Source organism: Equus quagga, chromosome 1 (genome assembly GCF_021613505.1).
Source record: "Equus quagga isolate Etosha38 chromosome 1, UCLA_HA_Equagga_1.0, whole genome shotgun sequence".
NCBI lineage: Eukaryota > Metazoa > Chordata > Mammalia > Perissodactyla > Equidae > Equus > Equus quagga.
The window spans coordinates 9821560-9845101 of NC_060267.1; the positions used below are offsets into that span (position 1 = coordinate 9821560).

At 38.9% G+C, this 23542-nt stretch overlaps 1 protein-coding gene across 1 annotated transcript in view; it reads left to right on the top strand.

Moving 5' to 3' along the window:
• The first annotated feature begins 13646 nt into the window (after nt 1-13646).
• The window catches only part of LRIG3 (leucine rich repeats and immunoglobulin like domains 3), a 55321-nt gene continuing 45425 nt past the window's right edge, over nt 13647-23542 (top strand). The window contains exon 1 of the mRNA XM_046665982.1: nt 13647-13687. Within this exon, the coding sequence (XP_046521938.1) occupies nt 13662-13687 (26 nt within the window). The 5' untranslated portion in view covers nt 13647-13661. The remainder of the gene's footprint in view (nt 13688-23542) is intronic.

Below are 23542 nucleotides of genomic sequence, written 5' to 3' on the forward strand. Positions count from 1 at the left end.
AAAGGGAGACCAACCCATGCCTAATTGATACACTTTATTTATGTCTTGTCTTTGAAGGAATACCCTTAAATACAACATAGTCAGCAATGAGTATTGGTTTGTTTTGTTTAGTTATGCTCCGTCTCTATCATCAAAAAATATCATTCCAATGAAAGACAAGATCCATGGAATAGAAAAGAACTTCCAATTCTGAAACAAAATTGCATCAACCCAAACTAAATAAGTAGGGCTATTACCACAGAAAAGAGTGGAAAGAACTACCATGGAATTCAGATACCAACGGTGACACATCTTAATTCGTTATACATGCTGCCATCCTCAAGAGTGTAAATAAGATTTGATAAGACCTATAAGCTTTCCAAGACTCTGATTTATTTGTCCCTTCAGTCCAACCATCTAACACTCTCTGGAGAGCTCAAATTTCCACTCTGGGAATCCCACGTCATGTTTAATTCAATTGACACATGCAGAACCTCCCCTTCTAAGAAAACCTTAAAGGCTCAATTTCAAAAGAATCTTTTCATATGTTTTATATTTAAATCTATAAAACTAGAACGAACCAAATTCTGGAACAAATAACATATCAGTTCTAGGATACGTTTGTTTTTATTTTTATTTTCTATTACTTATGCCTTACTCAGGATATGGTACATTGTACCATGCAAATGTTAAAGCTGAAGGAGTCCTCTAAATCAATTCTCTTGACAAAGAGAAGAATTGCAAAATAAACCAATTATAGCTGGTTTATAAGATCACAGTAGAGGCAGCAAGCGGAAACAGTATTTCATTTATTGGGCAGCCAGATCCTGTCACATATGGAGGGAGAAAAACTTTCAAACAGACCCAGATTAGATCATCCACAGTAATAAGAGGATGAGCCTACTGTTTGAGGCCAAATACAATAAAGTATGGGTATACATTTAAAGAAAAAGCAGTGAAAGAAAGCATCCCCACGTTTAATGTCAAGTGCTAATTGTATGCCACCGATGAAGCTCTAGAATTCAAGACAGAAAATCTCAGTGGTAGCTTCTGTTGTGTTCTCAACCAGCTTTAGGACCCGGAACAAGTTACTCCAGATCTTAGTTTTTTTCTTCATTCTGAAAATGAAGGTTTGGGGCAATATATGCAACATATGTGCTATATGCTTAAAATATATGTAAATGAAATTAGCTTTTTCTCTAGGGCTGCCTCATGAATTAAAACAAAAACCAGCCAGGTGGATTTTTACCACATTCGGAGAACCTTTTGGGATGATCTGACTTAAGATATAAGCTCCATGGAATATTCACTTTGGAGGCCTAGTGGCATCTCAAGAGTAAGACAGTCTCCACTGCCCAAGGACTGAGACAAAATGGACCATTCCAGTCAAAAGGGCAGAAAATCCAAATTTCAGGGGTTGATTAGTAATGGAGCCGCTCCTGACCCAGGTAATTTCAAGATCTAGCTCAAGGGTGAAGAGTGGTAGGAACTTATTAATTTAAAGATTGCTAATTATTTTTCTCAACAGTGCGAGTCCAGTTGTAACATTGATTTCAGTTGGCATAGAGAAAGAGAGGGAGAGAACCGTGGCTTTCACGTGAGTTTGCAAAGCACTTCAGGGTGGTCGTCTGAGAGGAGTATGTACCCCTCTCTTCTTTCTACGGCCAATCCTCTCCCACTTCACTCCCTAACACCCATTATCTCCATATTGAAGTATTTTCAACCATTCTTTCTTCTCTGTCTCATTTTCTACATCCTAAAAACATGCCATGCTTCTTTCCCCCAGTCTAAAACACTCAACACCTCCTATCTACCAACATTCTTAAGAGAGTGGTCTGTCTTTGCTGTCGCCACTCCCTCACCCCCATTCACTACTCAACTCACTGCAATTGGACTTTTGATCCTGTACCCTGACCGAAGTACCAATGACTGTCCCTACTGCCAAATCAGCGGCCACCTCTCAGTCCTTGTCCTGGCCCTCTCTGTAGCATTTGATGCTGTTTGACCTACTCTTCTGGGATATGGCACCCATTGCCATCCTTTTCACCACCACCTCCACATTGGTCTTTACCACTGGCCCTAACCTCTCTAATGAGCTCCAATCAGATCTACCTGCTGACTGGCTATTTCTCCCTGGATGTACTGTAGACATTTGAGACTCAAAATCTAGATCCATGAATTTTCACTAAATCTGCTCATCTTTATTCCATTAATCAGTTGGTGACAACACCATTCATTCCTTCACTCAAACCAGTAGTTACCTGGGAGTTATCCTCATTTCCCTTCTTCATCACCTCTCTAACTCAGTTTTACACGTCAATAGTTTTTACTTTCAGTGTGTAACTCCATTCCCAATGTCCTCAATAACTCACAGAAGAAATGCAGTGCTAGCCTCTGAAACTGACTCCATGCCCCTAGTCTCACCCGCTCAAATCCATTCCTTCCTCTGAGTTTCTCAGGGTTCTGTCCTTGGCTCTGTTTTCTCTCTGGAATCTTTTCCCAGGCCATCTCACACCTCTCAGGGTTGCAGTCATTATGCATCAGGCAGGTAGCTCCCCTGTGATCATCACTCCCCTTAACTTGTATTCCAAACACCAGTATAAAACTGTCAGTTGTCTGGTGGATATTCAGCATATAACTAACCTGACAACAAAAATTTAACAGGTTTTCTTCTCCAAAAATCTCCTCCTCTTTCTCCTGCATTCAGTATTTGGGCTAATTGCAACACTCAACAACATCTAAACTGAACTCAATTATCTTCCTCCCCAAATCGCTCCTCCTCTCATCTTGGAGAATGCATGGCACTCTTCAGAAAAACTGAGAATCTTCTTCAGCTCCTCCTTCCCGATCATCAGCCACACCTACAGGTCAAGAAACTATGTTGATTCCAAGCCTTAAACGTCTCTTTCAAATACATTCTTGCTTCTCAGTTTCAGTTTTCTACTTATCATTCTTTTCTATTATAAAAGTAACTTAACTACATTACTTAAAACTCATAAGAAGAGAAAGAAAACATCCCATCAACTTGACACAATCGCTTGTTAGCATTTAGTGTACTTCTTGTTTTTCTTTTTTGCAGACAGAATTATAACATATATGCAACTTACATTCCACATATGCCAATTAGTGTTTTCATCGTTTTTCTTCATGATACTACACAGACTTGTGTTATCATCTTAAATGGCTGTGATAACTAACCTAGTGCATATTCCCACATTTATTTCACCGCTTCCCTAAAATGAACTCTTTGGGGACCTCTTTATTCTGGTATCCTTGCTGGACTTCTATAGGCAGTTAGAAATTTGACAGATAAGGCCTTATTTCTTATCAGATCTTTCATATTTACCACTGGTCACCCATCCACACAGCATAGGTATTGGCACTATATTTTTAAATCAAACTGATTGCAAATATTACTATCATAACGTAAACAAACACTTAATCTTGGTATCCCAGCAGAATCTCCTACACTGGGAGTTGCTTAGTCTTCCTTACCCCAGAACCATAGTAAAGGGTTTAAAACATGAGCTTCGGAATCAGAGACTTAAATTCAAAACCTCACTCATTCATTTACTTAGCTTGTGACCTCAATCTGATTTATTCAGCTTCTCTTGGCCTCAGTTTCCTCCTCTATATCATGGTGATAATAATGGTAAGTTGTATACAGTGTGGTCAGGAGGATCAAGAGATAGTATAAGAGACATGAAGTTCTTAGTCAAGTGTCTAGTGGATCACAAGCACTAAAAAGTATTGACCATTATAATCATTTCTCAGTCTTGTGGAGTAAAGATCAGACTCTGTCAGTTATGTTCTTATTGCTACGGAGTTAATAATCCTGAGCCTACTTCTCATTTGTCACTTCATTCACTACACTCTCTTGGGTTTACCTGTCTATCATATTCCTCCTTCCTTGATCACTGAGAGACAGTAAACGGTTGTAGCGAACAGGGATTCCAACTCAGTCCATGGCTTCCATATCTTGTGCCACCCTCAGAGAGAGCTGCGGGCATTGCAACCACTTGATATATTTTTACCATGATGGGTAACTATCCTCCCAAACCGACATTAAGGTTGACTTCTTGCTACACAACTCTCAGAAAGCAAAACATGCTTTCATGTGATTTATTTTGCCTAAGAAGTTACTTTGACTAGATTTTACCAAACTGAAACAATTTTTCAATTGCGATGATTGAACGCACCCATGCCTTTAATCTAGATAAACATTGCTTTGGTTGCCACCTATTTTCTCCTAGTTTTGAAGGAAGTCATGAGATATTGTTGTTAAATTTTTCCAGTGAATGAGTTCCTTGGCAAGAATATCTCTGATGTTCCATGTGTATTTGTTTGATCTTTTCCTTTTCTCATTATTTACTCAGATGGACATATGAAAACCTACATAAGAAGAGAGAGTGAGTGTAAACAATTATAGTTAGAAGGGATCAACTTATCCCCCTACACCAACCAAGCCCCCCAAATTGCAAAGACGAGCTACATCTTTAGGAAAACCTAGTCTTTCCTCTTATGTAAAACATACACCTACAAACAAAGCCCTGTATATATGCTAGTTTGGTGATTAGTGACTTACTATTAAAATATTACAAATATGACATTAACAGATCCCCTGTTCGATCAGTTTGAGAAAATTACTAGAGAAACTTTTCAGGTTTTCATAAAGAAGCAAAGTTTCTGCTCTCTTTGTCTTTATTTTAAATTCTTTCTGAAGTTAATTTCTTATAGTAGCTGTGTATAGCCCCAAGCGTTAAACAATCTAATTCAAAAGTCAAGTAAGATTGAAATAGTATCTCCATAAAATATAATTCATAATTTAAAGGCAATATTTCAGGTTTCACCTTGAAGGCTGTATGTCTCCCAAGGCAAGGAGTATTTTTAAAATCCATTCATGTAGTTAAGACATGACTATTGTTCTTACTATTAATCGGGGGGGGGGGGAAGGGGGATTTTTGAACCATTAAGGGTTTAATGTACCCAATAAAAAATGAAGGAAGAAATTCAACTATTATCGGTTCAATTTGAGTTGAACCGATAGGTAATTATCAATCAATTACAGGCAAACGATTTAAATTGTTTACTCCAAACAGCAAGTCTTCTTTCCTTCATAAGGGCTCTCACTTTCTTTTCATTTACTCCCTCTATCGTTTATTATAACTGAGCTCCCCACAGGAAAGGGAAGCTCAGAACTCAGAATTTAAATGCACGTAAGCCCAGCTTTTACGCATTTAGCTCTTGCAATTGGTTAGGGGTGAGGTAGGTATGTTCAATTTTTTTCTCTAAGGACACACCCCAAATTACGGAAAAGTGAGATGAGCTCTATGAGAGCATAACTAGCCTTACTCAGTGAATTTGCCTTTTCCAAAGTCATTGAGAGAAAAGCAAATGTATCAAAGTATGAGCTAAAATAACCAATTGTATCAGTCAATGTTTCTTTAAAGTGATGGAGGAAAACAGCAAAGAGCAAAGCCAGGCGGTTGATAGTTCTACTTGTAAAAACATAAGCGTAAATAGATCAAGATAATTAGAAAAAAAAACCTTAGTTATTTCTTAAAAAGACACAATTGTTCCTAATTATATTTTATATCATTATATTCTACCTATCTGTCATTTACCAAGTTTTTATTGCGTGCTATGCAATACAGTCACCACATTAAAAACACTGTTTAATTCCCACAAAAACTATCTGAAATAGAAATCATTATACCCACTTCACAGATCAGAAACTGAGCCGTAGAAATATTAAAACGATTGCCAACCATCACTCAGGATTTGAACTCACGATCTTAACCACCGTGGTAAGTGGATCACATTCCTCCCTACCTTTTCATATTCTAAGCAGCTCTTCTTTGCATGGTGCCAGGCATTTGGTCATTATTCATTAAATAATGCTAACGTGATCTATTCTTTCATTACTTTATGTCAAAATGAATGTTGCTCAACTTTCCTTGGGAATTTTTACAACAAATTTTTGGGTTTTTTCTATTTTGTGTTTGTTCCAGTAAACACTTCATTTAGGCTCTTCTGGGGGCCAAATTGCATGATTAGATCACTCAAAAGTTCTTCAATAGTTTTTTCCTCACTTTCTTATTTTCACCAAGTGCTTAGAAAAGAAAAAAGAGACTCAAATTGTCAACAACATCAACACCAAAGGTATTCGCTAGGCTCATCCATCCTTCCCATCACCTCTACCCAAGACCTTCACATCTGTACCTCAAAAAGTCTCTCAAGTTCACTCTTTTCTCTCGAATCACATGACCCATGCTCCTTGTGCTTGGACTAAACTAATGCTCTCCTAATTAGTCTGCCTGATGCTTCTCTCCTCCTCTCTGCTTAGTCCCGCATACCCGTACCAGAGTAATCTTCCCAATTACTTAACTTAATCACACACTGTAGTTGAATTGATATTTTATTACAAATATCACATGGACAAAGGTCTATAAAATACATAGTTAGCATTTAAAGAATAAAGCAAAACCAACACCCGAGGATCCATCAATTGGGTTAAGGAGGAGAAGAGCTTCAGTACCTTGGACGCCCTTGTGTGGCCTTCCCGGATCACATTCTGTCCGTCCCCCAAGCGGTGAACATTGTCCTGTATTTTGTATCAATCATTCTATTGCTTCTCAATCTAGTTTTGTCACCTGTATGTGATTCTAAAAACAATATTGTTTTAGTGTTGCCTCTTTTGAAGTTTATTCAAAGGGGTTCATACTCTATGTATTCCTCGGTAGCCGCTCCTTTTTCTGAACACTATGTTTTTGAGATGCCTCCATGCGACTGCCTCTAGCTGTGCATCCATATTCTCTATTGTCTAGTATTTCTTTGTATGAATACTTCAAAAGAAACATCCGTGTTATTGATGATATACATTTGAGATGATTCTAGTATTTTGCTATTAGGAAAATTCTCACACAGGCACGTGTACACAGGCAGGGGTACACGTGCTGGAGTTCTACATGTGAAAGCACGGATTGTGCAAGGACTGTTCTAGCAGATAATTCCCAAAGGTTTATATCAACTTATGCTCCCACGTGATTTCTCTTTCCACTGCATCAGGGGTCAGCAAAGTACAGCCCATTGGCCAAAGGAAGCCTGCTGCCTGTTTTTGTAAATAAAGGGTTACTGGAGCACAGCCACCAATTGGATGCACATTGTCTGCAGCTGCTTTTGTGATAAAAGGGCGGAGCTGAGTTGTTACAAGAGACCTATGGCCTGCAAAGCCTAAAATATTTACTACCTGGCCCTTTACAGAAAAGGTTTGACAGTCTCTATTCTATATCCTTGTAAACACTTGGTATTTTCTGACTTTTAAAATCTTTGCCAATTTGGTGCATATGAAATGGTCTTGTTGTGGTCTAACATGTAAATACACTAAATTGAGTTTGATTTAATTACTAATGATGTTTACCATCTTTTCATATGCTTAGGAGCTTTTCCTGTTTCCTCTTCTGTGAAATGTTTATTCATGCCTTTTGCCAATTTTTCTATTAGCTTTTGTTGGGTTTTCCTCCTGCCTTTTTCAGCCATAGTTCTTTATGCATATAGTAGTTAGCAATCATTTTTCAGTGACCCATGTTGGAAATATTTTGTCCCGGTTCCTGGCTTAGATTTTACTCTTTTTATTTATGTGTCTTTTGCTAAACAGAAGTACTTAACTTAGATGCATATTAAATATCTTAAGAGAGGCTTCCATACCCCAACACCAGAATATAAAGATATTCTGTTATATTGTCTTCTCAAAGTATTTGTTTTAAATATTGCATTTCACATTTAAGTCTTTAATCCATCTAGAATGAATTTTTATGTATGAGATGACACAGGGCTCCAACTTCACTTTTTCCACAGAGATTATCACTTTTCCCAGCAACAGTTATTACATTGTTCTTTCTTCTCCCATTGATTTACAATGCCTGTTCTTCCAAAAGTCAAATTCCAACTCAGACAGGATCTGTGTCTCGGTTCTTTATTTGGTCCTGTTAGTCTAATTGTCTTTCTCTATGACAACACACACTGTCAGAACATCTGGTGGGGCAAGTAACACCCCAATGATCATCTATGGTCTTCCATATACATACATTTTAGAATTAGTTTATTTAAGTCCGTGACCTACTAAGTTGGAATTACTTAGAATTTTTATGTAAAATTTGAGAGAATTCACTTCTTCGTAATATAGGGCCTGAGCACATGGCATATGTGTCTCTATTTAGGTCTCATTTAATATTTTACAATAAGATGTTATAATTTTCATAAAAGCCATGTGTATTTTGATAGGTTTTCTTTGTTGGTGGTGGTTATTGTTATTGTTGACTTTGGAGATACTAGAAAGAATGCCTTTTTATGTTTTATTTTAATTACATTTGCTGATTTTACAGGAATATGAATATAGAATTGAGTTTTATATTTTGATTTTGGCGTCAAACTTATAAAACTCTCTTATTGATGTAACATTGGTTAGAAGCAATGATAGTGGGCATCTTTGGCTTTTTCTGGATTATAAAAAAATACTTCTCACATTTCACACTGGGTATCACCTTAACTGTTCACTTCTCTGTATGACTTTTTCAGATTCAAGAAATTCCATTTTATTCCTAGCTTGCTAAAACCGTTTATCATGAATGAATGTTGAATTTTGTCAAGCTTTTTGTAGTGTATTTATTAACATAATTAAACTTTTTTCTCTTTAATCTGTTAGTGTAATAAATTATGCTAATTGATTTTCTGGTATTAAACCACCTTGTATTTCCAGGATAAACAATCTAGTTTATTGATTTTGAGCCTATTCTAATGAAAGCATCTAAGGTTACAAAATTCATCCCAAAGTTTGCTTTAGTTTCTATGCACAAGTCTTGTTTTTTGTTTTTGTTTTTGTTTTTTAAAGCTTGGCACCTGAGTTAACATCTGTTGCCAATCTTTTTTTTTTTTTCTTTCTGCTTCTCTTCAAAGCCCCCCAGTATATAGTTGTATACTGTAGTTGTGAGTGCCTTTGGTTGTGCTGTGTGGGACGCCACCTCAGCATGGCCTGATGAGCTGTGCCGCGTCCACGCCCACGATCCAAACCAGTGAAACCCTGGGCCACCGAAGTGTAGCGAGAGACCTTAACCACTCGACAATGGGGTTGGCCCCACAAGTTTTGTTCTGTAACATTTTTGTTACCATTTAGCTCTACTTACCATTTCAATTACGATTTTTTTTTTAAATCTATGAGTTCTTTGAAAATGAATTTTTAAGTGTTTCATCCTCCTAGATTCATACTTGTTTTCAATTTCTAACTTCACTCAATTGTGTTTAAGATATACGAGCTGTATGATATCAATCTTTTGAAATTTGTGGAGGGTATCTTTATGCCCTCAAATGTAGTCAGTTTTCATAATGTTCCCTGTGTGTTTGAAAAGACTATTTTCCAATTGTGGAGTGTAGTATTCTCTGAACGTTAAACAGATCAAACTTCTTAATTGTACTGTTCAAATTGTCTATAGCCTTGCTGATGCTTTTGTCTGCTTGACCTCGCAGCTCCTGAGAGAGGTATTAGAAGATCTCCTACTGAAATTTGAGACTGCACTATCAGGTACATACAACACTAGATCTGTTATATCTTAGGGGTGACTTGAATCCTTCATCTCTAAGAATGCCTCCTGACAAAGTTTACTTTTTCTGATAATAAAATAACTACACTAACTTTGTTTTATTTACCACTGAAGGGTAAACAAATTTATTTTTTCCTTTGACTCTAAATCTTTATCCAAAAGTTTTAAGCATATGTCCTGTGAACAGAATATAGCTGGACTTTTGTATTTGTTTTAAAATTCAATCTGACATTGTTTTTAACTGGAGAGTTCAGTTGATTTACATTGATTGTGAATACTAACATATTTGGATGATTATTATACTCTTTATATGGGATTTCCACTTTTCCTATTTCTTTTTCTTAGTCAGGGAAATGGGCATTATTGAAACTTTAAAAAACAGAAAGAAATTTAAAAATTTTTTACACAGGCAAACTATACTCATTGTAGAAAATAAGAAAACACAGACAAGGAACAAGATTTTTTCCAATACAATCAAACTTTCCATATTCATTACTTTTGTGTATACTTGTCCATATTTTTCATTATTTTTCATATATTCAATTAGATTGGGTATAATGAGATTTGTACACATACATAGTGTTGAAGATTTTTGAGAATAAAAATTATACTATAAAATAATATTTAAGGAGATTGCCTTAACAATATAGGATAGACTGGAGGAACGAGATTAGCACCAGAAAATGCAAAATACAGAGGTTGCTGTGGTTTTCAGAGGATAAGATAAAAGCATGGTTAAATGTGTATTTGAACACTCAGTATATACTTGTCCTTGATAAATATGTCACCAAAAGAAAAGCCAAAAGAGTCACACTAAGTTGGAAAGCAAATCTTCACATCCCCACCATTATTAATGTGAGACATTGTTTTAACTCATGATTCAAGCTCAGTTTAAAGTCATTGGACCTTAGCTCTTTAATGATATCATAAATCTCAGTTGTGGGAAATAGAAATCAGCCCACTTCCTCAACATCTTGACAAGTGATTGAAAGGTGAATTAGTTAATCAAAGGTCTGTTCATCTACATGTCATCAAATTAAATTGAGGTGATCGTTTCACTGAATTAACCCATTGTTTAAATGCTGCATAAATATAGCCTTAGTTTTAAAATTAAAAATTGGCAGCATTTCTTTTGAAGGTTGCCAAGTCTGTGGCTATTTAAGTTCGTCCCATCCTGAGAACTTTCCACTTGTAGCTGTCAAAGATCTTTTTTCTTAATTAAGCCAAAATAGCTTGATGTCTGAGCTACTTCCTGATTACAAATTAAGTGTCTTTGGAAACCATTCTGTATCTTCCAGGCCTAGAGGCCTATCCACAGTGCTCTTAAGATTTATGTAGTAGGGAATGTGGAGGGGATACATCAAGGAAAGAAGGCACCAGGCCGTGGGGCAGGTGTTACCATGGGAGGAGACGTGGCCATTGGGGGTTTGTCCATGTCCTGAACAGTTTCTGTAAACTGTCAGGCTAGCCTTGTTTCCACACTGTGAGGAGCTTTTAGAAAGACATCCAATGTCCTTACCTTGTGGAGTTCACCATCTTAGTCCTGAGCACCCACACGGATCTGTCCTGAGTTCAACCGCCTAGTCCTTCCAGTTCAGGGATCTGTATCGTTCTCTGAAAAGGGCCACATACGACTTTTCAGTCCTGATACTCAGCATCATTTTCATTTCCCACTTTGTCTCTTCCTTGTCCTTTTATTCATTTCAATACACACACAACTCTTTTGAGCACGTAGAATGTGGTAGGTGCCAGGCACTCGGCTAGGTTTAGCAGACATTGTGATAATTAATTTAGAAATAATTTATGCGTTCTTAGAGCTCACGAATCCATGACCTCAGAACACAGACGGCAAAGGCTTTATCCACATTCACTCTTGAGCCGTCAGCCATCCTGGATGACCATCCTTCCCCATCCAGCCCTAACCCAGGAGGCTTTATTTTTGCAATGACTCGAATAAACAGTCCTTCTGCAAAATGTGGCCAAAGAAGACCCAGACAGATGTCTTGGGCAAAGGCCACAATCTGCTCGGAGTCACATCCCATCAGATCTGAGCACACAGGTGAAGGACTCAGAATATAAGGAATGACTTCACTTCCTCTATGCTAAAGATAGCTGCTTATTTTTAGTGGCTGGGTGTTGTTTTTTTTTTCCATTTTGGGAAACTCTCTTCAATGAAAATTCAAGGGTGAATCATCGAGACCCCACAAGCAGAGAGTTGTTCTCCGTGGAGGACACCTGGGGAGAGGGCCACCATGGCAGTTCCCGCAGACTGGGTCTGCTGGGCACACAGCCATCCCCCCCAGGCCGGCTCTGACCCAGGTTACAGTAATGCTAACGATTTGCTTTAATCCAACCAAAATAAGAGCAGGCAATCTTAAAGCTTTTAAAGAAAAAGAAATCTAGTGCTACCTTTGACCCCGGCTATTTTTCTTCAAATATTTGAAGTTCAAAGGCACTGCGTGCTTGTGCTTTTATATCAAACCAGAAAATCGCCCTCATTGTGTCTGATCACTCCTTTACTTTAATTTGCAGATTCGCTTCATAATAAAGCATGGGCTGGACTTTAGCCTAATTTATCATGTGTATAATAATATCAGAACCTTTTTTTTTTTTTTTTACTTATTAACTAGTAAATACATCAAATACTGACCTTGTGGGTAAACGTCTCTTGCATCCATTTTTACTCATTATTATGTTGCTAAAGAGTTGCAAGAGTGAGGTTTTAACATGGCCCCTGGGAGAATTAGGCCAGTCTTTATGGAACACATTGCTCACAGCTGCGGTGAAATAGCCGTCACTAAAAATCGCAGCACTTTTTATTCCACGTCAATGACATCACTGGTATAATTTAACTATAATTCACATGTGGGAAGCAGTTGTCTACCAATACGAAATTATCCTCAGACTGACTCTAATGAGCGGAGGGGGTCTGTAACGTACAGCAATTTTACGATTTTGTTTGCATTTACCACGAATGTCATTTTCCAAACATTTTGTATAATACTGTCAGAAGCCATAACTTCTCCTCCTATGACAGCAGATAATATTTTTCAGATACTTCTTAAGATATTAATAGGAAAACACCTTTCCATAAGACCACTGTGCTGCCCGAGACGCCTCAGCTTTTCAACCACGCATGTTCTGAAGTGCTTGTTCCATAAAGCCTTTCTGTTTAGATATGTGACAGTGGGGCAGCGAGTGCCTGAAACCTAAATTGGTGTCCTCTGAGAATCTGATGAAGATTCTGAAATTGTAATGGGAAGAATACGAGGAACAGGTGGATTATTATGGGGTATTTAGGTTCTCAAAGGTACACAGAAAGGAAGAAACAAGTGGAAAAGGCCCATTACCAAGTCTCTGTTGTCTTATCTCTGATACTGACTTGCTTCCTGATAACTTGAATGTCACCCTATAGCCTTCGGTTGGGCAAAATTAATTTTCTGATTATTTTACAGAATGAAATAAGCCCCAAATTACTTTTTAGTTAACAAGAACTGGGCTTCTCCTTGACTTCTTTCATCCAAATAGGAGAACATAAATGTTCCGGTGGGAGAATATGATCAAGGAGGCAGAGGGAAGGGGAGTGCTAGGAAAGAGTGCACGTTTGCAAGGGGCACACTCTGCTCAAGGGGAATATTTGCAACTAGAAACACAAAGCTCCCAACAGGCGCTCATTTAGAACTCCAGCCCACTCGGACAACCTCTGATTACCTGACAGCTCTGGGGATTCAGACAATTAGTGAACTTTCATGATTCCTACGCCACGGTTCTAGGCATGAAGTTTCAGTGGAACAGGACCAAGTTCACAGTCTGCCGGGGGGCTTACCTTCTCATGGAGGACATAGCAATCATAAGAATTTTTAAAAATACTTTAATGTGATTTCCGGTAGTGATTCTACAAAGAAGAAAAACGAGTAAGGTAAGGGCCAGAGACCGGCAGGGAGGGGAGAGGGAGGGGAGAGGGAGGATATTTTGAAGCTGTGGTGAGGAAAGTTTCTCTAGGAGGTGAAATGGAAACAGAGACCTTAATGAGGCAAGGATGAGCTACGGGGTGATCAGGAAAGCTCGTTCCAGGACCCCGGCCAGATGAACAGCAACGGAAACTGTCTCAGGTGGGAATAACCTTGGGAAGCTCCAGAAATTAAATGGAAGGGAGCAAGTGTGGTGCTGCCAGCCAGAAGGAGAGAGGTACGGGAGGGAGCAGAGTGGGGGAGACAAGGTTGGGCAAGTCAGCGGACACTGAGGGCCAAGTATACCACGGTGACAACTTTGGATTTTATTGCAACAGTGAGAGAAACCACGGGAAGATTTTGAGCAGGAGAGTAGAGGAATCTGGTTTATGTTTAAAAAGAAGACTTGGGCTGCTTTGTGGAGAAGCGATTAGAAGAGTTCAAGAGAAGCGTCAGAGATTGGGTCACTAGCTTTTCCATCAATCCAGGTGAAAGATTATGGAAGCTGGAGTAGGGCGGTGGGAGCGGAAATGCTGAGACTGGTGAGAATCAGATATATTTTGAAAATAGAGCTGACGGGACTTGCTGAGGTGGAAGGCGGATTTTGTAAACTGTGAGGGAAAGAGAAGAGTAAGGGATAACGTCTAGGAGGTGGAGTAAGTGACTAGGTGAAAGATGCTGCCATTAGAGAGCCGGGTATTCACAGATCGCTAAGACAGTCCCTGGCCTCAAAGAGTCAAGGAGCTCACATCATGGGGAAGAAGCCAACACACACTCACTCACACACACACATACACACACACTCCTGACAAGTGTTGTAATAGAAATACACTCAGGAATTTCCTAATCTCTAGATTTTCCTTAACTTTTATCTAAGTGCTTCTTCTTTTGCCTTTAGCATAAATAGACAACTGAATAGTGTGGCCTGTTGAGATGCCTGGTGTTTCAGCGCTGGCTGATTGCACAAATTTGTTTGTACAGCAGCATATTCTTTATTGTTACATATCCTATAACTGTCTATTGCTTCTCACCACAGAATGTATTCTCCTTGTCTATGTAAATATATGGGAGAGTGTTCCTCTTTATTTTAAATTTCCACACTGGACCCAGGCAACCGTGATTACTCAAGATAGAATCATAGTGTCTTTTTCTGTACTCCGTAAGATTTGTCTGTATTTGACAGAGCAAGGGGGAAAGAGAGGAGTTTCATGTGAGGTTTTCATTACCCATGGAAAGAAACCACAAGGAAGGCTACATGGTAACAGGAAAATTAGTCCCTTACAGTTCCAGAGTAGCAACTTGGAGATTCTCAAAGTTTGGAGGGTGTGATAATTGTAGACCCTCCGTCTCACCCATCTGTAGGATTCTTGATTCAGTAAGTTGGGAAAGGGGCCAAATAGTTTTTTTATGTATTAATCCTCCCCGGTGTCTGACGCTAGAATTATACTGACCGCCCTTGGAGAAACACTATCATCTCTCAGTTGTTTCACTTTATCCTGTGCCTTCTAAACAGTAGACAGAGGAATCACATTCAGTATAAAGTTTTAGAACTAAGGATGATGAAAGATGAGAGATATTTTAAAGATTCTCTGACCTAAACCTCCTTTTAGTCTTTTAAACATCGGAATTTTAAGAAGCTGATTGCTCTTAATTTCAGATCTAGTCACATATAAAACACATCTTAAGGAAGTAGCTATAGTTACCAAATATGGATTGCCTTAGGATATTTTAGTTATTTTTAATGGAGGCAAGCATGCTACATTGGAGTGATTTCATAAAAGCTGATTAAAAATTTTCTTTTTTTGCCCAGGGCAAAACTTTTAGAAAGAGCTTTTGTGACTGCAATCAGTATGTTCAAATTATGCATAATTTTGTTTCCAACATTCTCGTCTTGGATCACAAGAAGTCAAGCATAATTACTAACAAGATGGAGAATTCTACCCTCACCTTCAGACAGTTAGCATGTACTCTCATTAACACTGTAGGAAAATATCCAAAGTTACAAGGGAAAAACTATAGTACATTTCATTATTCCCTTCATAAGCATATCAATTTCAGTGAATAATCACAAACTTCAGGAAAACACTCATCAACTTCTAATGCTATAGAATCCTTTTGGGACAGACCCATCAACATTTAACATAATTAATTATTCATGTTTCTATTAACTTCCTGTGGTATACTCCCATTAGGTGAAATAAAAGTTTGGTCCAAATTCTTGTTTTTAAGATATTCCTGGGCTTTTAAAAGTTTTACCACTACATTAAATAATTTAATGTTCTAGGACAAACTGTTCAAATAAGCTTTATTTTTAATAAGATAGTTAAGAAATATCTGAAAAAATCAATACTTTTATATGAATTATTTTTGTGTACAGACTCATAAAATCATAGATGAGAGCTCTTAATATTGGATGATAATAAAAACTCAAAAATGAATTTACAACTTTTAACACAGGGGAGCTTGTGTCTCTAGCACTTTCTTTTATAATATTAGAAAGTCTAGATTTTTATCAGAATTCTAGTAAGTTCACTTTCATGATGTCTGCTATATTATTCATAATAGAAATTATTTGTCATAATGATGAATGGCTTAATAAGTATAAATTAAGATAATGAAAGTTACTCTCTTCTAACTTGAGTTGGGTCTTTGAATGTGAGAAAGACTCAACCTCCAGCATCATTGAGAGGACTTGGGTAGAGTCCCCTAAAGAGGAGAAGCCTCAGAGATGTTCCTGGGGCAAAAAACTTGAGGGTAGCCTTAAAAAAAAGCTGACTGGGAAGCTAGAATTTAAAACTAGACAATTTGGGACACTTTAAAAAAATTTTCTCCTTAAACTCTACAAGCGTTAGAAAAGCACAAAAATTAGCATTAGGTAATAAACCAAAAGCTAAAAGAAAATTCTGCTACCACATAGAAAGTATCTCAACAGTTGAAATATAATCTCTAGTATTAGTATTCCATTTCTCTGGGCTTCTTGGCTCACATGTATCCCATTCGTGGCTCCCCTAATCAGGTGCAGCCCTAGACAAAATTGTAATGAAAGCAAAGCCTGTATCCCTTTCTGCATCTTTTTCCTCTTCTGATTATCAACCACCTAGGTTCTCCTGCAAGCTGTATATAGTTTTATAGAACACCAACCCTAACATGCCAGTGACACCTTATGCAATGCTCCTGGAGAGAGGGATATATCGACATTGCAGAAGAGAACGTTAGGGAGACAGTCATGCCTGAGCACATACAGGTAATTTCTAATGGTTAGATTTCAAGCACCGCTCTGATACCTAGGCAAGGATGTCAACGTTACAAATCAGAAGCAAAAAGGGACTGGTTCATACATCCACATAAGACAAATCTTTTTCCCTAAACTTGGATCAATGAAGAGAGAAGGGGAAAAGGAGGGAAGGAACGGAGAAGGAGCGACTGCAATCACCACCATCAAGAATTACCAGGCAAGTTCCACACTTTCCTCATTGATCCAATCTAGTGACCGGAAATCCCTTCTCTTGAGCATGAAGGAAGACTTCAGAAACCTTGCTTCTTCTGACTCTACCGGAAAGCAGTGCAGCATAGTGGCTAAGAGGGGGCGCTGTAGAGTCAGATTAACTGGGTTTGAATCCCAACTTCACCATAGGCAACTTCTTTAGCATCTCCATACCTCAGTTTCCTTATCTGGTAACCTGGGGATGATACTTTACAGGGTGCTCATGAGAAATCAATGAGTTAATACATATCAAACATTCAGAGAATAGTAAGAGCATGACAAAGTTGAATAGCATCATTTGTGGAGTTGCAAGAGTCTCTCACTTCCACTTTAGCATACTCATCTGCACAAGGCAAATAAGCAGACAAGAGACATTCCTGATCCTCATGAGGGTGTTAGATAGGGAAAGAGGACTGCTGGTGAAAAAGTGTTAAAAGAATTGCATTCATTTACTTTGCAACGAGAAAAGCTAAGGAATATTTTTGGGAATAGCTTCTATTTTGTCCAGAAAAAGCAGAAAAGCTCAATTGGCAGCAAGAGCAAGAGGAACTTATTTATGTGGGCTGTAGAGGCGAATGCTCTCACTGAAAACTTGTCCACGTCTGAGATAACTGCCGTGGGAGTGGTGGAGGCTGCTGCTGCAGACACGGTTGTGCCTGGGGCAAGTGGATGATCAAGGTGCCCTTGGAAGCTCCTTCATGCTCTGTGTCATTATTTCCATGGAAATCTTTTTGTATGAATGTATGAACATAATAGAAGTGTGAAAAGCTTTGGGCTAAAAACTTAGATTTTAGCAGGAAAGTATTTGTTCCGTCTTCACTAAGACAGGAGCACAGTGTCATGTTGAAACTGATCCCACATAACCAAAATTCTTCTTTATTCTCTATTTGAAAATACTTACCCAGAACGATGTTGTGAACACTGTAGCTTGACAGTGACCCTCATACTTAGGAACAGAAGCAGAGTTTTTAATGCAGGGAACTTGATTTTGAGAATATTCATGACAAAACCACCTTAATAATTTGATAGTCAGGCCTGGGTAAATATCAAATGTGTAAGAGGATGAAACTATAAATAAAAGTAATGAACAACTCATTCATGAGCACTCTTATGGTTTGGAAATGCAAATTAATTCTTAAAATAGTGTATAGGCCAACTGTTCATCCAAGAAGTAGGAGAAAAATATTCTGCAGAAAAGTTCCCAGGAGGAATACACGAGTCCTTTTAGAAAACATGCCTAATGATTCTTTTTGACCTCGCGGCATAAATCATAACAAATTGAGTTATGCAGTAACTTTTTGAGAGGGCATAATAAAATTCCTACTAAAAAATCTCAGGATGTGTATAGGATGCTGTCATCACGCAGAGCTCAAAGGTCTTATATTAAGGCTGTAAAATGTTTTTTTTTGTTTTCTATTTTAAAATAAAGTATTATTGTCCTCATTTCATTCAGGACTGATAGTTGAGTGTTTACTTAATTCCAACATTCCATTGGTCAATAATCCCAGCAGCAGAATGTTTCTGTAGTTAACTCACTTTATCTCCCAGAATAATGAAAAGAAAACAGCAATCTGAGACGTAAGTAACAGGAACTAGAATCTACAGGGGACTTTAGAGTGACACAATACCACTGTGCAGCCATGTATCATTCTTCACCCCATTTTACAGGTAAGGAAAATGTAGTACAGAGTCGTTCCATGAGCCAAAGTTACAGGGCTCATGACCCCACTGTCAGACTTCTGACCACCGGGCGTCCTCTATAACAAATTCTCAATCATTTGGACGTCCGCATTTCTGACACGTAGGCTATTTTTTGTGTGTCGAAATTCCCAGTGGAGTCTTAGTATTGCTTCTGGCTAGAGAAAAAATTGAGCAGGGATTGGAATAAGAGGAGAAAGAGTGGAGAAACTGGAAATCGCTGAAAAGATCTGTTGCTGGGGAAGGAAACTCACCACTCAGAAGAATCTGGTGGCGGTCAGAGCCCCAGAGCCTTCACCCATTCCCCACCCCCACCTGGGGGCTCCCAGCTCCCAGAAGCTCCAGGCCACACCCAGGTGATTTCCGGAGGACCCACGTTTATCCACAATACAAGTTTTCCTCAGAGCCTACATGATTCCTTAGAGACTGACTTGAGAAATGAGTAAAATAAAAGACAACATATGTTTAATTTGTGGTTAAGTGAATGTTCAGATAAGGCTGTTTGTTTTCAATTCAAGGAATATCGCACAGTTGGCCAACTTGAGAGAAACAGATGGGTGGCTATCTTCATTTTTCTAAATATTTTCTAAAGCGTTAAGACACGTTCATAGCAGGGGTTTTGTAAAGTAAGTTTCTACCCTCTTGCTGTCTAAGTGAAGCATTGCATTTTTTGTGAGAAAAGGGGGTTATCTCTTTCTTCTAAAATGCCTTAATGAAATGGGCAAAGATACGGTTAGCTTACAGAGCACAGCAACATTTGCTTTTGGCATCATTATCTGGGGATTTTTGTGCTTTTTTTCCTCCTTTGCCTTATCTCTTTTCCCTTTTCACAGTTCACACTTACACAAACTGTGTCATTCATTGTAATGATAAAGCAAGGCCTGAGTGTTTAGCTTTCATTCTTGTCCTTGGATGTTAAAACTGACAGCTTAGCACCTCGATTACTTTTTATCGGTGAGTCATTGCCCTTGCCAGCACTCAAGATAAGAGAGTCTCACACTTGCCAGAGGGAGAAAAAACTGAAACCAGGAAAACTGAAAAGAGCACTAGGCTAGGTTATACTAACCACAAAATGGACGGTAGGACGCTGTTTTGAAAATGGATAGGCCTTGCTATTCACCGGGACAAAGTTATAAATGAGAAACTGTCTGCTGTGCTGTAGGTGATTTCCAATGGAGAGTCAATTTTCAACTACCTGGTTAACCAGTGTAAACCTCTGGAGGAGGAGAGAAATTCAACACTTTCATTTTAATTCAAATGTTAAAAGACCTCCAGTCAAAATGAATCTGACTGCCTAGCACTAAATCCTTATTTATGAGAGATTAGCCACAAGAACTAAGAATCAACATTTGATACTACTGAACTCTGTGTGTGTGTGTGTGTGTGTGTGTGTTTGTGGGTGCGCACAGAAAAACTACATTATGAGAGGATCAGAGAATTCAGGGACACATCAACACTATTTCTGGGTCACTGCTATTCTCTGACAAATTTGGGGAGAGTGAAACAGAATTTCATGTTCCTTTTTTCCCTCCAGTTCAGACCCTCTTCCCTGGCACTCTGCCTTCTTTCCTACTGTCTACATACTACAAAAGAAGCTGCACAGGGCTTTGAGGGACCTCAAAGACTTTCCGCCCCTGCCAGCTCAGGTGAATACCCAGTGAAAGTTCTGCCCTGTGGTTCATGAAGGGTTTGAGAAGTCTGTGAAAATATTACACTGAGTTAAAGTCCCCACGTGAGACTAGATCCTCTTTGTCTGGACTGCTTGGATGAGAACATATTGAGATGGAGAATAGCCATATTTAACGTGTGCTACATCCTTTCCACATCATCCTAGTTTGCTCTCTCAATGACCACGTGAAGTTCTGAGTAAGCATAAGCCATACCATAAAACATCCTCTGCTGATTGATTCCCAATCACGATTACTTTAAAGTGGAACAAGAACTGAAAGACGCTTGCAAAGCACTCTGTGTGAAGAAATCCCCTAAATTTATAATTTCTCCCCAGTTTTTACAATTCTCTTGCCCATATCTAATCTGGTAGCATTGTGTTTTAGTGATTGCATTAAAGAATCTTTCCCAAGCTTCAAATTCATTATTACAGAAATGAAGTACTTTCTGGGTGCGCCTGTATTTATTTGATTTACACAATATTTAACTTAATTGTGTAATTATAGATATGAACTTGGAACTACTATGGATCCACATCTGACTGCTGGGAGCAAACATGCAAAGGGTGTACTAGGGAGGGGCTGGTAGCCTCTAGATTCCAGCTAGTCATGGGCATTAGTCAATAAATCTTACAGAGGGAACAGAGAGTGACAGCTAACCTAGTGAACTAATAAATGGAAATCAGACAAGAAAGTCTTTATTGTATTCCCAATTTACAGATGGAGAAATTGAGGTACTGAAATTTTAAGTAACCTATCACATAGCCACTAAAACTCCTAAAGGATACATGATTATGTGCAAATTCTAAGCATTATCTAGGCAGCAGTAGAGTAAAAATGGCCAATTATATTCCAGTGAATATTGGGTGTGCCGGGAGTGCCCTGGAGGGATAGCTAAAGCAAGACTCAGGGAAGCCTTCTCCAAAAAGGGGATGCTTAACATGAAGCACAGATCAACCAGGCATAAGAGGGGCAGAGTATGATGTGGACAGAGGGACCAGCATGTGAAGGAGGAAGACCAAAGGTAAAGAGCATAGCATGGGATGCAAATTGCAAGTAGTTCCTAGAGTAAAAGGGAGATAATTAGACAAAATGAACTAAAGAGATAAGTAGAGGCCAAACACATAAAAGGTTGCATATGTCACCCTACAGAAATTAAATTTTGGTTTGAGGACAACAGAAGCCCGTGCAAAGAAGGAGCGTGTTGAGTTACAGGCTCAGATGTGAGCTTTCGAGCTATCACTTGACTTCATTGTGGAGAAAGGACTGGAATGTCAGATAGGAAAGAGGCTGTGGCAGTAATCCAAGCAGAGCTGATGGTGGTCTGAGTTTGCATAATGTCCACGGAGAGAGAAAGGAGATGCATTTAGTTGCTGGAGCTTCCACAGGACTTGCTAACTGATTGAATGCAGAGGTGGTGGTGAGAATGAGGAAATCGCAAGGGTGAATCAGGCTTCCGGGGCAGGGGTCATCTGGACAGGCGGAGGTATCACTCTCTGAGAGAGTGAACTCAGGAGGTAGAGCAGCAAGCCTCAGGGATGAAGAAATCCAATTCTAGACATGTGACATTTGAACATCCAATTGGAGATGGCCTATGAGTGGTTGAACACATGGGTCTAGAATTTAGGAGAAAGATTGGGCTAGAAATATGGATGTGGTAAATATCAACATATGGGTGTAAATAGAATTCATAGAAGATGAAATAATATAAGGAGAGTATAAAATGGGGAAAGAAAATGAGCCAAATCTCCCCAAAATGGTAGCCAATGTCTAACTATCTCTGTCATGTGACAGGCGTATAATGGCATAGTTCTTCTTTTTAGAAACTCTAATGCATTGCCTGGTTTTCCTTATATGAAATAGATGGGGGAGACTGAGCTGGAAAATGCATAGCATGACTGTGGCATGTCTTGACCACTTCTAAGCAAGCAAATTGATCACTCAAAACCGAGGTACCATCATCATAAACATTTTCTAATTGCACATCATCAAAACAGCTGGCGGGGTTGAAGCTAATGCTAGCTGGAAAGAAGAGGCTGGAATATCATATCTAAAGCAACGTGCTTCAACTTCAAAGTGATCTTTTCCCTCCCCCATGAATTGGCGTGCTTACACGGGTGATTTGCTATGGTGGAATTCAACGGGCATTAGAGTCGGAGTTAGAGTCTCCACTCTACAAGCCTTCACCTTTTCTCAATCACGAGCAGTTGAAGCAGCCCCAAGGAATGTTCTGGCACATAGCATGCAACAATGACTGTAAAACTGGAAGTTTAAAATAAGCTTCCAGTTTTTGCCACATACAAACGAGTTACCCTCTCTGGGTCTGTTTCCTCATCCAGAGGACGGGGACGTTCGCAGATCATCTGAGGTTTCCATCAGTTCCAAAATCCTGTGGCCCCAATCACCCGCAGGAGTAAGCCAAGGCACAGACTGCGCTGGGAAGTCCTGTAAGCCTGAATCCACCACCGCCTGAGGAGGCAGACGAGTACTTGTAGCCTGTAGCATTCTCAATCAACATCTGTCATCACTCAAAGCCCAGGTGGACCATGGTGCATATATTCATTTTTCCCTCCATGGTCCTGGTTTTCATTTGCTCTGAAATACTAGTGTGACTACTTTTATCCCTAGCTATTGAATACAATCTAGATTGCCATTCTGGTTTATTAGAAGGTCATTTCCCATAATTTCCCCCCAGCTCTATCAATGCACTACGGCTGGCCATTTGTAACTCAATATACCATTTCCAATACCGTAACTTTTACATTTTAATATTGTTTTTAATTATGGAGCACACATATGGGAAAAAATGATGAGCATTAATGTAAAGAAAACTATATTTTCATTGAAACCATTGTTTCATCTGTGGGTGGCAGGATAACGTACATTTTTAAAACTTGGAATTGAAAGGTTTGCTGATCACAGAGCTAATTTAACTTGACTCCCCTAAAGTTCCCCTAAATACCTCCAACTCCGAGAGCTGGCCTAATATTTGCTCATTTGTTTCTTCACTCCCTTTTCCTCTTCAACTCCATTTGATGTATGTTTCCCAGGACGTAGCGGAGACTTCTGGCCAGAGAAGCTGGAAAATGTAACTCCGAATTTCCTACAATCTCAGCTCCACTTTCTCCCGCGCTCCCGCCCAGGGGCTGGAGCTTTGTTATTGTCACG